Source organism: Ranitomeya imitator, chromosome 5 (genome assembly GCF_032444005.1).
Source record: "Ranitomeya imitator isolate aRanImi1 chromosome 5, aRanImi1.pri, whole genome shotgun sequence".
In the NCBI taxonomy this organism is placed as follows: Eukaryota; Metazoa; Chordata; class Amphibia; order Anura; family Dendrobatidae; genus Ranitomeya; species Ranitomeya imitator.
This window is the reverse complement of record NC_091286.1, coordinates 44279212-44295668: the sequence shown is the minus strand read 5'-3', so window position 1 is coordinate 44295668 and position 16457 is coordinate 44279212. Positions and strand designations below refer to the sequence as shown.

The 16457-nt window shown below is 41.1% G+C and overlaps 1 protein-coding gene across 1 annotated transcript in view; it reads right to left on the bottom strand.

Moving 5' to 3' along the window:
* Positions 1 to 16457, bottom strand: part of CAMKMT (calmodulin-lysine N-methyltransferase) — a 553085-nt gene that overhangs the window by 77667 nt on the left and 458961 nt on the right. Inside the window, exon 8 of the mRNA XM_069768616.1 lies at positions 6960 to 7034. Coding sequence (XP_069624717.1) covers positions 6960 to 7034 — 75 coding nt within the window. The remainder of the gene's footprint in view (positions 1 to 6959; positions 7035 to 16457) is intronic.

Below are 16457 nucleotides of genomic sequence, written 5' to 3'. Positions count from 1 at the left end.
TTCAGTGCCGAGTAAAAGCGGTTCTAGGATGGGATGCAAACCTCCTTCTGATGCCGTTTTCTTGTGCCGTTCTACCGGCACTGATAACGTAAGGATAGGGAAAATAATAACCCTGCAGTATTTTTACACATGTAACTGCTAAGTGTATCCTCGGATGCCAATAACTTCTTGAAAAGAGTACTCGAGTCTTACAAGTGTTTGTGAATGTAAACATGGAAATATATGAATGTAATCATGTATATACATGAACTCAATCTGCTTCTTTTTTTTTTTCTTTTTTTGTACAGTGGCTTTGTGAAAGGACGTTGTTTTCATGTAAATGAGTGCAGAATGTAAAACTGGCTCACTATTCAGACAGTCAGACAATACCACCCTGGCTGGCAAAAAAAAATACAGAATTCAATCAAGCAATATACAAGCTGGTGCTTAGGCAGTTTCCTGAAGAGAAAAAAAAAGTGGTTTGCTAACTTGACAATAAAATATATCCTGCACATTTGCATCTGTGTGCATTAAATATGTGAATGTTTAGCACAAAACAAGAAAAACATGAAGTAAAAATAGGAATAAACAATCAATGTGTTATTCTGTACTTGTCCTTAACCAGGGGCAAGGAACCGGATGTGGCTCATCATGATAGCTATGTGAGTGCATACAAGATGACATCCACATTATCGATAATGTAGACATATCCTAACCCTAAGGGAAGGTGCAGATGGCCGTATTGTTTCTCTGAGTGTCATCCGACATAACATTGGATTACACTCGAACCAATGTTATTCTATGGGGATGTGCATATTCAGAGGAAAAAAAACACTTGAAATTAAAGCACCAATCCAGTGTTTTTTTTTTTTTTTACATTTTACCACTGAGTGGTGCCACTTATCTAAGTTCCCTGCCCTTAGTCTCATACTTTCCAGTCACAGTGTTCATCATTTATTGGTGCCACTCCAGTCGGTCTTCCGCAGGTAGTGACTGTTAGGAGTCGAGTTCCCGCCTCTGCACAGGGGGAATCTCGAACCATGTCTGCTGCGGTCTCTCATTCTGCATCAGCCGCAGTGAAGCCTGCTCAGCGGAGACATCGGTCCCAGCGTCTTGCTCATTCTCACTGTGTCCAAAGGGTTACTGCTGCTTTTCCTGCTTCTGCCATTGAAGCCAGTGCTGGGCAGCGGCGAGCAGATGCTTTTGGGACTAAGTCCTACTTTTCCCCTTCTGAGCATGCCTAGGGCAAGATCTCCCGTTGGAAATCGAGGGTCACATGCTCAGATACTGCAGCAGATCCCATTGGTCCTCCAGGAAGGTCCTGAAGGTGCTCAACTTCTGTGGCAGCCTCTCATTGGTCCTTCTAAGAAAGTCTTGAACATACTGCAGCTATAAAAGATTTGCATGGCCACACGGTCATGCGCTAGTATACAATTGTAATCGTGTGTGTATTGATGAGTGCAAGTCCTTCCTTAAAAAAACCCATCCCTTGTGTATGACTGTTCGCGTAAGGTGTATGGCTGCAATATAGCGCCTGGCTGAACTCACAGCGTTAACACACGAAACAGCGTCTACTGTTGTGACCGCCAGTACGGCGTCACATGCCATTAGAGCGCTTCTTTAGCCCAAGTCTGGGTGGTTAGTGGCGTCCGCCAGTACGGCACAGCTCGCACTCTCGTGCTATTTAATTATTAGTTTTGTTACGTGTGGTACTGCGGCCCTGTGACACAACAGGGTTTGCTCCTTTCACACAGGATGAAGCTAATCCGTGTGTGTATTCACATTGCACCGCCATATAGTCCGTCATTGCTTAGCAGCAGGTACCAACTCTGCACGGTGGACCCCGGGCTGCGAACGCACCTTATTCCTTTTCTCTAATTATTTGGTGTGTTCCGCTAGCTCTAACAGTGACCTGCCGGATCGTTCCAGTGTTAACTGGGCGATCCAGAAGTCCCAACTCAATGTAAGTCTAGGAGAGCCAGAACAAGGCTCTCCTAGACTTACCAAGAGCTTGTGACCATTACCTCTGACTTTCAGTCAGTCAGAAGTTGCGGTCACAATACTGCACCACGGGACCAGATCCACATAAGGGAAGACTTTAAGACAGCAGCTGGCAAGCATAATACTATGGTCAGGGAACTAAGCAGTACAGAGCTACTAAGTTCCCTGACCATAGGGAACTTAGTAGCACCACTAGTTTGAGAGCTATGGAAATAGATTGCTTATGAATGGGGAACCCATGTTTGGGGAATGCGTCATCTTATCTACCAATTAGAACCAGATTATTTTCTTCTCCTTTTCTGATTGTAACTTTTTCAAAATTGTTTTTATTTCTGATTTTTGTTAATTTTCAATTCACCATAACAAATTACAATAACAAAGCAGAAGTATAACTAGCCAAGGTTAAAAAAATAATTATTCTTTTCAAGAGTTGGAGTTCAGTGGAAGTTGGTCGAAGTTGTGAGGGAATCTTTTAGGTTCATTAATAAAATTTCCAGGTTGCAGAAACTAAAGGGTTGGAGGAAAGATGGAAACCAGAGAAGAGGTAGCAAGACCACGTCGGTGACAGTGATGCGACTTAAGTCCTGAGCCTGGAGGAAATCCTGCAGTTCAGATAGATCTGGAAAAACCATCGACAACCTGATAAAACAACAACGGTATTCCTACAAGAAATTGACAAAACAAAGAATATAGACGGCACCAGGCTCAAAATGCACCCAATCTTTGACGCAAAGCAGCACAATGTCTGCGCAGGATTCGTGTAGCAAGCACAGATAAAGCAGACTACGGCGGTGCTCCACATAGAAAAATCAAGTCCATTCCATATAGTAAAAAAGAAGAATATGTGGCACTCACCCAGAAAAGCTGCTGAATTAAAGTCCTTTATTCATGATGCGATAAAACGGAACACTTTTGGAGAGGCGGCTGGGATCGGGAGATGGTGCTAGGAGGAGGAGAGGTGGACGACGATCGTTTCGCGCAGATGCGCTTCAACGGGTCCAGGTCCCGTTGAAGCGCATCTGCGCGAAACGATCGTCGTCCACCTCTCCTCCTCCTAGCACCATCTCCCGATCCCAGCCGCCTCTCCAAAAGTGTTCCGTTTTATCGCATCATGAATAAAGGACTTTAATTCAGCAGCTTTTCTGGGTGAGTGCCACATATTCTTCTTTTTTACTATTCCTACAAGAAAGTCTCTATAAATCCTGTCTGAATTTAGCGGAGATTACATAGTCAATATTGATCTATAAATGTAAGGAGGTCCAGGAGGCGTGTAGTCAAGTCTACACTGGCAAAGCCACAGAGATCAGTGATTGGCTGCAGCCATTATTAGATATCGGGCCCAACACCGGGACCAGGGAAACGAGCAATGCGCAGTTTTTCTGATGATGATTTTTTTTTAAAGGGGACAACTGTTTCTCTGGTGGAGACCTAGCGGTGGACTCTGAGATCTTGACTAATATGCAGCTGGACTTTTTTTTTCATAACAAACTGCGCCCAGGGACTGGAATTATCAACGCTCCTTAGCCATTTATATGGGCACTTAGGTCATAGAAAGTTGAACAAAATGATAACTTGATATCTGCCTTCAATGTCTTATTCCACAGATATCCTAATTTTTCTTAACATGTGAATGAGCTGTTGAGATCTATCTATAGATCTCCTCAAGAGTCTGCCTCCAGAACTTATGTTAAATTAAAGGGGGGGGGGGGGGGGGGGTTGGTATTGTGATACATGTAATGACTGACAATTTGCTCTTCTAATCTACATTTGTAACGTCTAGTGATGAGCGAGTGTACTCGTTGCTTGTGTTTTCCCGATGGTCTCCAAGTATTTGTAACTGCTCGGAGGTTTCGTTTTTGTTGACACAGCTGCATGATTTATGGCTGCTAGCAAGCCTGACTACATGTGGGGGTTGCCTGGTTGCTAGGGAATACCCACATGTATTCAAACTGTATCGGCTGTAGATCATGCAGCTGAGGCAGCGAAAACTAAATCTCCGCTCATCACTAGTAACATTCCCTTTCATTTAAAATAAGGTCTGGAGACACATTCTCAGGGAGATCTTAAAGGGGTTGACCAGTCCAAATCGATAAGTCTTCAGTCACTCTGTGGTGGCAGCAGACTTGTGACTCCATTGAGCGCACGCACTGTGCGCTGTTAGGATTCGCCAGTTTCTGAGCCGGGATTGGAAGGTATGTATGCATTACACATACTCCCAGCCAGAGCCCGTCCAGTGGTCGCGGCCTCACTCCATACACTTGTATGGAGAGAGGTTGTGCCCTGTAGTCGGCAACGCCCACTGGACGGTACAGTCCCTAGTTGGGATGCGGCATCGCTCAATATAAGCATGTGGAGCAAGGCCGCAACCACTCGATGGGCCCTGACTGTTATGTATAACACATACATACTCGCCAGTCCTGAATCAGAAACCAGAAAATCTCTTCCCATAAGAGTGACTGCAGACTTATCGATCTGGACTTGACAACCCCATTAACAACCCATTTACATATTTAAAAAAATGTGGACTTCTCGAGCATAAGACATCAGATCGCAGATATCAAGATATCATTTTGTTCAACTTTCTATGATCTGCATGTCTATATAAATGACTTAGCAGGGTTAATCCTACTGACAGATGCCCTTCAAGCAAACGAGATTTGAATGGGGCGGAGGTGCACATGCTCGATGTTCACTCAATACATTACCTATGGGACTGCTGGATACAATTGATCACTGTGCTTGAGGTCAAGCATCCATACCTCCACCCCATTCCAGATGGGTCCCTGAAGAGCACAGTACCTGGGTTACAGAACTCTTTTCTCTGGATCACTGGCTGTTCAACCACAGCTTGATCATAGTTTGGGAATAACCCAAACTAAATGGGGCTAAAATGTTAGATACAACCCTTGGACAAGCAAAAGGCTAACCACTTTGTGCATTAACCCATGAGAGTGACAGTATCTAGATTTGTTAGGTGTTTTTTACATTCTGACCTCTGACAAAAATTGAACAAAAAAATACAATCAGGGTGATTTGTACTGGTAAAATAATAATGCGAAAAAGCCTTCGGCCATCAGCTCTATGAATTATTTTTGCAAATTGGATGACACGGTGTGAGTATCATGAGCAGGAGAAGATGGCAAATGCCAGAGTTGTTTTGATATTTGTGTGAAGAGCAAATTTAACTCTAAATCTGTTGGCAAGACCTTGCTTCACCCACGTAATCTGGAAAACATCCATATGTGAGCCTAGTCTAAGCCTATGAGAAGACTGTTGCCCTCCTGCTCATGTCCGCCAGCTCTCTGATCTGACTTTCATACTTAATCTGGTCTAATCCTACCAAGCATTAACTTCATCTGTGCAATGAAACCTGTAGTATCCATTCTAATATTTGGTGAGGAAGGCATTTACTAAATTACTTGCTGAAATCATATGGTGTTGTTTAGCTGTTTATTTTAATCAGATGATGCATCTCGGGAACACATTATCAGCGGTTTAACTGGAAACCCAGGTTTGTTTTTTTACAAACGATAAACTATTCTGATTTTCCAGATACGATCACAATGGGTTTTTTTTCACGGAACGCATCAACACACAAACAGAATTATATTCTATCTCTCGATGTTAAAATTAACCTACCCTTAAAATTATAGACTGTAAAAATGTATATGACTTTTTTTTCAAAGAAAAATGTAAACTATATATAAATAAATAAATATCAGCCATACCCTATCATTGATATTAGTCATTCATTCTGGAGCAAAATAATAAAACAAGTATATGATAGCTATAAAGAAACATTTGTGTGTATATATAGGTATATGTATAATATTTATTTATTGGATGGGTGTATATACACACACACACAAAATATATATATATATATAGATATATATACATATGGGAAATTTTTACAAAATACATACATTTCTTTTCTAATCAAAATATGGGATAAAAATATAGGACACGTAATAAAACTGATTTAGAACATTCTTTCTGAATTAAACAGTCATCCATGCACCCTAGTGGAAACTAGAAAAAAAAATCTAAACCTTTCGCCTAATATATGTAAAATACAAGCAGAGCTGCGAATTAGATGACAACGGTGAAATGCTTGATTAACGCTATTTCTGTCAACTCCGGTGAAATAATACCTGTTCTCTTAATTACATGTTACAGTATGTCGTAGGATGATTTATACGGAGAATAAAGAACATGATACAATGTTCCTCCCCATTACTTTGCCATTAATAACTGTCTACTTAACTTCAGCAGTCTTCAGAAATATCAGATATAATTTGCCTCTGATCTCAAGCGATTGACGTGTAACAAGTTCCCGAGTTTGCCAAAAGGCCTCGTATATATTTAAAGCACTCTAAATAGCTATTAGAATTCGACTGAAGACCACGGATCACTCAACGACATTTTCTTATACATGAATTATTCTGGACCCCACTTTAGATAACTCGTGTCACAACACATTGTTACATCTCGTACAGTCTTCCGTACAGAACATGATTTGGGCGATCACTTTTATGCAAAAAAAAAAAATTGCACAACCTTGCTTGTGCTAATATCAGTAGTCAGATATTTAGTAACAAGTAAGTTAATTGAGCTGTTTGTGTTGATAAACTCCCTTTCCTTCAGACTGTTCCTCCCTGAACCATAATTATTTGCAATTTGCTTAAGTCGTCCATTTACTGATACGTCAAGCATGAAACAGAGGCAATTTCGCAAAATGGAAATGCTTCTCAAAATCAATCTTCAGGAAATAATGTGGTAGAAGTTACTCTCTGATAGAAGACTACCTCATGACTGTCACATAGAGATGAATATTAATTTGTTGAGGTTAAGGCGGTTTAGTGCTTCATTTGTTGACTTTGTTCAGCCGTCAGAGAGCAGAGCAGTGCAATTATTTCAACAAATCTATTTCTTTTTTCCCCCCCCGTTCCGCCAGTTACCATTTTTTATGTACTTACCAGTCAGCACACATAACAATGTCAAAATGTCCTTCCAGTTGAGAGACATCTGTCTCATTATCCCATCGTAAAACGCTAAAGGAGAAAAAAATAAAAACACAAAAAAAGTCAATTTAATTTTTTTTTTTTTAACATCGAGGATTTTTCATGACATTCACTTTGATAGTGTTAAAAGCAGATCGGATGTTTGCAAACATATCTCAAGACCACTTTTATCAGGTCTGTAAGGAATCAAGTGAATATACAGAAGGAATGAAGTGTTTTACTTTTAAGCAGCAGGGTAACGTGCAGATTTGGGGTCCAGTGTAAAATCTGGGATAGGGTCTCTTTCTAACCTGTGCCAGTTAAAAGAGAGGGAACTCCGTGCACCCTTGTTGTGGCAAGTTACATGCACTTTCCCACCTAGGTGTTTTCGCTCTGTTTTCAACACACCTCTATTTTGATTGACAAGCAGAGATAGATGGAAAACAAGCAGATGGGAAGATGAACTGAACTAGTGGGCCACACTAAGGCTACTTTCACACTAGTGTCGTGCACTGCACGTCGCAATGCGTCGTTTAGGAGAAAAAACGCATCCTGCAAAATTGCTTGCAGGATGCATTTTTTCTCCATTGACTAACATTAGAGACGCATTGCGATGCTTTGCCACACGTCGCAACCATCGCGTGACGGTTGCGTCGTGTTGTGGCAAGACCGTCAGCAGCAAAAAACGTTACATGTAATGTTTTTTGCTGCGTTGTGTCCGACATTTCCGACCGCGCATGCGCAGCTGGAACTCCGCCCCCACCTCCCCGCAACTCACAATGGGGCAGCGGATGCGCTGGAAAAATGCATCCGCTGCCCCCGTTGTGCGGGGCTTGCACAGTATGCGTCGGTACGTCGGGCCGACGCAGCGCGACGGCCCTGTACCGCCGCTAGTGTGAAAGTAGCCTTAGGGTGCAATGATCGCTTGTACTTGGTGTGAACAGTCATTTTGTGCTCACACACTCCCTTTAAGGTCTCCTAGGGCCCAAATGTGACGGCTGCCGCTACACCCCTACAGCTTATGCCCCAATGTTCCACTATAAATTATTGTTTATCAAAAAGAAATGTCATTTCAGCCCAAAAATAAAGCTGGATAAGAGACACCCCAGAAGTCCGTTTTTCTCAGGTCTATAAGAAATCAAATAAGGAACCAAATGATGAAAATGTTTTTGAATTTTTTATTCCGCAGCGTGACTTTCAGATTCTGATCCCGACGAAAAATCTGGGACGAGGGTCCCCTTCTAATGTGCTACTTAAAATATTAGGGTCTTTTTGTCTGACAGAGTGGCCTTAAAAGGGGTTGCTTAGATTTGTGCTGAAAGTCTTTTGAATCCTCACAGCGTGCACATCATGCGTTATAAGGATTTTCTGTAGTGATTGAAAGTAGGCCACATTCCGACTAGCCGTACACAGCATCACTCTATACAAGTGAATTCAGTGCGGACACAAGTCTAGTCGGAATGTGGCTGGAAGTATGCATATTACATACTTGTGATCACATTGCTGGCACCAGAAAACCCTAACAGTATGTGGTGTGCGCTGTGAAGATTCACAAGCCTGCAGTCACATAAAGACAAGACTGCAGTCTTTCATTGCAAACCCTTTAAGTTCTCCTCAGACAACAGGCCCCAGATTGAACCATTCCTTCTACCCACCATCACAGTTATGCCACAATGTTCTTTTATGATGTAAAGTTTATCAATAGGAATAAATGTCATTTCAGCCCTCAAATAAAGCTTCATAAGAGTCGTGAAGGGGTGGGAGGTGTGTTTATATTACAGGCATCATTCATTGCACTTTTATTTCAATGCTTCTCTGCGGTGTTAGTTAGCTATAAGATTATAAATAACTATAAGCAATCGAATTGCTAAAAATCGTCTGCAGTGACTGACTAGATCCTAAAAGAATAGCTCCTCTTTCACTCTACTATGCGACTCTGGCAGCTATAACAATTTTCTCTACATGATACAATCAGATTTCTTCAATAGTCAGCTACGTCAAGTGAAGGCTCAAAATGTATCTCTACGCTGCAGAAGTTAAAAAAAAAAATCAGATAATCGCTGTTCCATATAAAAAGTGACTGGTTAATGCTAGTGAAGTTTTAGAATGGGTAATTTTATTTAAAAAAAAAAAAGATTATTTTTGAGCGTAACTTTTTATCTGAGTGCTTGACTGGCACCCTGCTGGTATTTTTTTTTACAGGGGAGGTAATGATGGATTTGAATGATCAAAACTAACGGTAAATATCTTTTATCATATAGTAGATTTAAGTTGGACGTACTTTTTGAAGCCTGATTGAGTATTCTGTGGGATCTTTCTAAAATGTCAAACTGTGCTTTTAACCAGGAGAACAAGACAGTGACATCCATTTTTAGGCATCTTGCATACAACAGTATTTTTGCTTTGCACCAGTACCACGAGGTGACGAGTGACTGCTTAAAACAAACCAGGCAAACTGCAATGCAGTCAGAATCAACAGAAAGGGTTAAAGCACCAATAAACAAGTACAGTGGGGAAAAAAGTATTTAGTCAGCCACCAATTGCACAAATTCTCCCAATTAAAAAGATGAGAGAGGCCTGTAACTGACATCATAGGTACAGTAGACCACAACTATGAGAGTCAAAATGAGAAAACAAATCCAGAAAATCACCTTGTTGGATTTGGCAAGATTTATTTTTTAAATTATGGTGAAAAATAAGTATTTTGTCACCTAAAAACATGCAAGATTTCTGGCTCTCACAGAGCTCTCAAGATTGCTTTGCGCAGGCGTGTACTATGGAGGACAGAGAATGAACTTCAATCCAATATTGCGGCCAGCATGCAGCCAGCGGGTAAGGAAAGGGTGAATCAAACACCTGAAAACTCCGCCCATATGACCCAAAACCAGTCCCGCCAAATTCAGGTGACAGGTTCCCTTTAAGAGGCTCCTCTGTCCTCCACTCATTGCCTGTAGTAATGGCACCTGTTTGAACTTATCAGTATAAAAGACACCTGTCCACAACCTCAAACAGTCACACTCCAAACTTCACTATGGTGAAGACCAAAGAGCTGTCGAAGGACACCAGAAACAAAAATTGTAGCCCTGCACCAGGCTGGGAAGACTGAATCTGCAATAGGCAAGCAGCTTGGTGTAATGAAATCAACTGTGGGAGCAATAATAAGAAAATGGAAGACAAACAAAAGAACTGATAATCTCCTTCGATTTGGGGCTCCACGCAAGATCACATCTCATGGGGTCAAAATGATCACAAGAACGGTGAGCAAAAATCCTAGAACCACATGGGCGGACCTGGGGAATGACCTGCATAGAGCTGGAACCACCATAACAAAGGCTACCATCAGTAACACACTACGCCGCCAGGGACTCATTAGATCCTGCAGTGCCAGACATGTCCTCCTGCTTAAGCCAGTACATGTCTAGGCCCATCTGAAGTCTGCTAGAGAGCATTTGAATTATCCAGAAGAGCATTGGGAGAATGTCATATGGTCTGATGAAACCAAAGTAGAACTGCTTTGTAGAAACAAAACTTGTCATGTTTGGAAGAGACAGAATGCTGAATTGCATCCAAAGAACCCCATACCTACTGTGAATCATGGGGGTGGCAACATCATGCTTTGGGGCTGTTTCTCTGCAAAGGGACCAGAACAACTGATACATGTACATGAAAGAATGAATGGGGCCATGTAGCATGAGATTTTGAGAGCAAACCTCCTTCCATCAGCAAGGGCAATGAAGATGAAACGTAGATGGGTCTTTCAGCATGATAATGATCCAAAGCACACAGCCAGGGCAAGGAACAAGTGGCTTCGTAAGAAGCATATGAAGGTCCTGGAGTGGCCTAGCTAGTCTTCAGATCTCAACCTCATATAAAACCTTTGGATGGAGTTGAAAGTCCATGCTGCCCAGCGACAGGCACAAAACATCACTGCTCTAGAGGAGATCTGCATGGAGGAATGGGCCAACATACCACCAGCAGTGTGTGCCAGCCTTGTGAAGACTTACAGAAAAAGTTTGACCTCTGTCATTGCGAACAAAGTATATATAACAAAATATTGAGATGAACTTTTGTTAATGACCAAATACTTATTTTCCACCATAATTTGAAAAATAAATCTTGCCAAATCAGACAAGGTGATTTTCTGGATTTGTTTTCTCAATTTTGACTCTCATAGTTGTGGTCTACCTATTATGTCAATTACAGGCCTCTCTCATATTTTTAAGTGGGAGAAATTGCACAATTGGTGGCTGACTAAATAATTTTTTCCCCACTCTATTTACATTTATCCCTGTATATCTTCCCTTGTTAGTCTGGTTTGTATATTCTTACATACAACTACTCCTCACTTCCCTGGGAAGGGAATTAGACAGATAACGGATAATTCAGGAGCTCGCAAGGTACGTGGCCCCGGCATCTTCACAACTAGAAGTAATCAGAGGAACAGGGATAGCTAGGACCCCTAGCTTTAGTGATAAGGAAGGAGCCCCTAGCTACTCCCAGGTAACCCCTAGTGGAGCCCAAGGTTACTTTGCCTGACAGGTTCTCTGGGGGGCGTGACAAGTTTGCTGTTTTCAGGGAGGTCTGTAAACTTTATACAGAGGAGTTAAGAATGGGAAGCATAATTCCGTTCCTGTAGGGTGACCCCCTAAGTCTGGGCATTTTCTCTCCCGGCAGAGTCTCAGTCGATTTGGACAGTTGAGGATTTTTTTTAGGAGCTGGGTCACAAATACAATGACCCTGATCGTGTCTACCTCGCCGAGGCTACGCTACATCAGCTTTGGTATGGAAACTGACCAGCAGAAGAGTCTTTCTCCGAGTTTTGGAGGTGGTCCACTGACACTAAGTGGAATGATTCGGTGCTACATAGCCAGTTCATTAAATGGCTTTTTTGTGAGGGTAAAAGATGCCTTTGCTCTGTTTTAGATTCCGGTTTCCTTTGAGGCGGCCATGTCTCTGGCAATATGCGTGCACCACTGTCTCTGCGAGAGACAAAAGGAGACACTCCAACTTGTGGGGGCCTGGGGTCAAGGGAACCCAGGTCTGAGTTAACTGAGGAACCCATGCAGTTGGGTGTGACAACTCGTTCTGTTGGTTCAACTGTAGTTTGGCATAAAAGGATATTTCTTCTGTGGTGGAAATGGCATGTTGTGGGTGCTTGTCCATCCATTTGACACCGTAAACAGCTGCCAAAAAACTAAGGAGTCCGGGTTGCAGGGAGGTTAGCAACTTCGGTGTATATATTTCCTCTGTGGGTAAGTCACAATTTTTTTTTACAGCCTAAGATCCATCCTGGCAAAAAGAAGGTGGTTATTTAAGCCTTTCTGTACAGTGGAGCAGTTGATTAATGCCAAGTTCGTGCAGCTCCAGGGCATCAAATCCCATAAACTGTCTAGACCAATACCCATAATCGACGTTAATCTTATTCCTATGGCCAAACTGCCAAAAATAGATTTTATAATAGAGGGGCAGGCCATGAAGGACCATATTGCTGAAAGTATGGCAAATGGACGTATCAGACAGTGTTCATCTCATGTTGCAGCTGGGTTTTTGTTTGTCAAGAAAAAAGATGGGGGTTACGCGCTTGCATAGATTTTTGTGAACTAAATCAGATCACGGTCAGGGATCCATATCCTCTCCCTCTCATCCTGGACCTCTACAATCAGATCGTAGGAGTCAAATGGCTTAATAAATCAGATCTTAGAGGGGCATACAATCTCATTCACATTAAGAAGGGGGATGAGTGGAAGACAGCCTTCAATACACCTGAGGGAAACTATGAAAACCTAGTGATGCCATTTGGGTTGACTAATGCTCCCGTCATCTTTCAGCATTTTGTTAATGACATTTTTAGTCACTTGGAAGGTAGATTTGTTGTGATCTCTCTTGATGAGGAAGCAACGTATTTTTTGAGTAGAGACCGTTGAAACACTTTATGAATCCTAAAAGTGGGTGGCAAAGCAAAGGGGAATGCTATGGGATTAATGACAGACACAAGTTTAGAAGGACAGATGAACCTGGGTCCCTGTTTCCAGGAAGAAACCTTCAGTTTAATGTTCCTAGAGGACAACCACACCAAATCACCAACACACAGGTCTGGACCCACCAAACTTCCCTGATCAGCAATACATTCGTATTGGACACCATCTTCTTCAAATTATTAAGAACCCCTTGAGATACAGATGTAATAGAAGATGGAAACTGTTCCTCTTCAGGTATTCCTGAAGAACTTTCATCTAATTTGCATTGCCAGTGCAAGACATGACTCCTGGACCAAACTACACACGGGGTATACTTGAAATCTGTTACCACACACCAATGCCAGAATTTTTAGATTCGCCATACAAATTAGTTAGAAGTAGGTTGCTGATCGAACAACCATTGAATGAATGATCATATGTTGCTTGATCATTTCACTGATGCAAACATACGCACCTTAGTCTACACAGGCTGTTGCAGATGTTCAACCTGACCATACTTGTCAATAAAACTGGGCAAAGGAGGAACTATCATTGGAGGAATGTAGATTCAGGGAAAGATTGTTTATCATCTTTTGCCCAAATGATGATCAAAAATGTCAAACATAGTCATCAGCCAGTTGTCTACAGTGATCTTAGCTGTTAAATCTCACCCAAGGAACGTTGGAGTCATTTATACGTTGGTTAATCTCATACATGTTCATCAACATTAGTCTAATGTGTTTGGGTATCTCATATATAGTATAACAACATATCACAGTTGTAATTAAGCTTCTTAAAGAATAATAAAGCATTCATAAATCATAATAACACAATACAACAATACACTTCAAAAGGAAATAAATTATATTAATGCTACTAGTTTGTTTGCTGAATAATCAGGATATCCATCCGCTACAACAAAAAGGCTGAGTTAATGCACCAGCTTTCATCTTCAGCAGTTCTAATACTTGTTTATAGCTTTAGATGATTTAGAAATGCATGCTCATAAATGTCTGAGTCACTTCAACAAACATACGTGTACAGAAATGATCATATACAGCTCTGGCAAAAATTAAGAGACCACCACATCAAAACCCTGTCATGGGCAGCCCAATCTCCAGACATGAACCCCATTGAAAACCTCTGGAATGTAATCAAGACGATGATGGATAGTCACAAGACATCAAACAGAGAAGAACTGCTTACATTTTTGCGCCAGGAGCAGTGTGTTAAAGACTGGTGGAAAGCATGCCAAGATGCATGAAAGCTGTGATTAAAAATCATGGTTATTCCACAAAATATTGATTTCTGAACTCTTCCTGAGTTAAAACATTAGTATTGCTGTTTCAAAATGATTATGAACTTGTTTTCTTTGCATTATTTGAGGTCTGAAAGCACTGGGCTTTTTTCAATTTTGACCATTTCTCCTTTTCAGAAAAAAAAATACAAAATTTACTGCTTGAAAATTTGGAGACATGTTGTCAGAAGTTTATAGACTAAATGAACAATTTACATTTTACTCAAAAATATACCTATAAAGCGAAAAATCAGACAAACTGAACATTTTGCAGTGGTCTCTTCATTTTTGCCAGAGCTGTATGTATGGACGTATGGACACAAATGCCTATATTGTCACTGAGGTTAATAGCTTACCATGCGACACTTTACAAATCTAATCGTAACTAATAAGTAAAAATGTCACAGGTTAATGCAGCAGATATTATCCTGCAATTTATGAAGATATATGTATTCATGTTTTGATCTTTGCATGGCCCAATGTCAAATGCAACATTCAATCATCGCCACCTCCCTGATAGCCTTTGAAGACTGAGCTACTGTGACGCCAGGACACCACCATGTATCCTTTCCTTCATACAGAGGGCGATTCAGTCCAAAAAAAGGATTCAACATCTCATGATGAACCCACACATCAGTAGGAGGAATGTGTAGAGACTCGGACATCGGACCATTAACTGAGATTTTCCTATTGAGATATCTTCTATTCTATGAATACAAGGGGACCCCTTATATTAAAGCTAAATACTATTTTTTATCTATCCGCTTTTTCCTTACTTAGGGTTAAGCATAGGGTTACGTAGTTAGGGGCATCCCCCTTTGAGTGGAGACACCATATCGCAAAATTAGTGTGGTTTCTAGAAATGTGCTTCAATGAGCATCTTACAAACCAACCTCTCCTCCCATATGGTCCCTGGAGGCCTTTGTTAGGCTGCACTTCATAATTAAGCTTTAAATAATTGGCCATATCCATGCTGACTCTTTCAATCATACCCGTATATAGGATATAATATAGGACATTCATTAGGCGATACATTTAACAGCTGGAAGTGGTAGCCGGAGGAGAACTTTACAAAGGAGACCTAGTGTCCTACAGAAGCTCTGGAGCACCTGTTTTACCAATTTTAGTAATACTTATATTTCTTACAAGACTGCAGAAAAGCACTGTAGGTACGGAGTATGCATTAATGTATTAGTTTCTTTTAGGAGTATAATTTGTACAATTACTCATCTACCTTTTTTAGTAGAGTGAATTAAATACAGTAATTAGAATGGGTCATACTTTCAAAATACAGAATTCTATAAGACTTCTTTTAAGAAGTCAAGAAGTTGCAAATAAACTTTTTTGCCAATTTCGAGGGGCATCACATATTTCCAACACTTTTCAATGAAATAGCAACTAAAGCTTGGATTACGAGCACCTCTCAAGAATTTGTTTTATATTTTGCAGACATTTTTTATATGTTATGGGGCTATAATTTTTTTTTTATTTAGCAATCTGATCAAAGTAACCGAAGACATAGCATACGTGGTGCAGAGGGCAGGCACTGAGTCTGGACCTTGATACCTAAGGAGATCTGATGGCCCTTCTGATAAGATGACATCAGTACCATAGTGGAATCATGCTAGGTTGAGACTTTTTTACCCATTTTACATTGGGACGCAAAAATGGAAAAAAACTAAAAGTGAGTTGCCCTACGTAAGCATATCCGTAAAAAAAAACAACACATAAAGACACAACACATGACCCCAAAAAACAGTCACTACTCTATACATAACAGAGTGCAACAGCTATAGCAATGTTCCTAAGGCTTTATGACAATGACCATACACATGCAACAACTGTTGGCCAACAGTTATTTCAGCTGACGATTCCAAACACATATGCTCGGCTAAACTGAGCATACAGGTTTATTTTAAAGGCAAATAAGCCAGCACCAGACACTTCTGGCAGTGCCATGTCTTGTGATAGTAGATAGTTGGGCACGAAGATTGTACACTTTTTGATCTCTATTTCCTCCCCTTCTTTCCCCATCTATCATCTATTACTAGAGGATGGTTAGGAGGATCTCATGCACATCGGTCAGTTCAGCTGACTTTTATGGCCACTTTACATACAGTACAGACCTAAAGTTTGGACACACCTCCCCAGGAAAGGAAGACCAAGAGTCACCTCTGCTTCTGAGGATAAGTTTATCCGAGTCACCAGCCTCAGAAATCG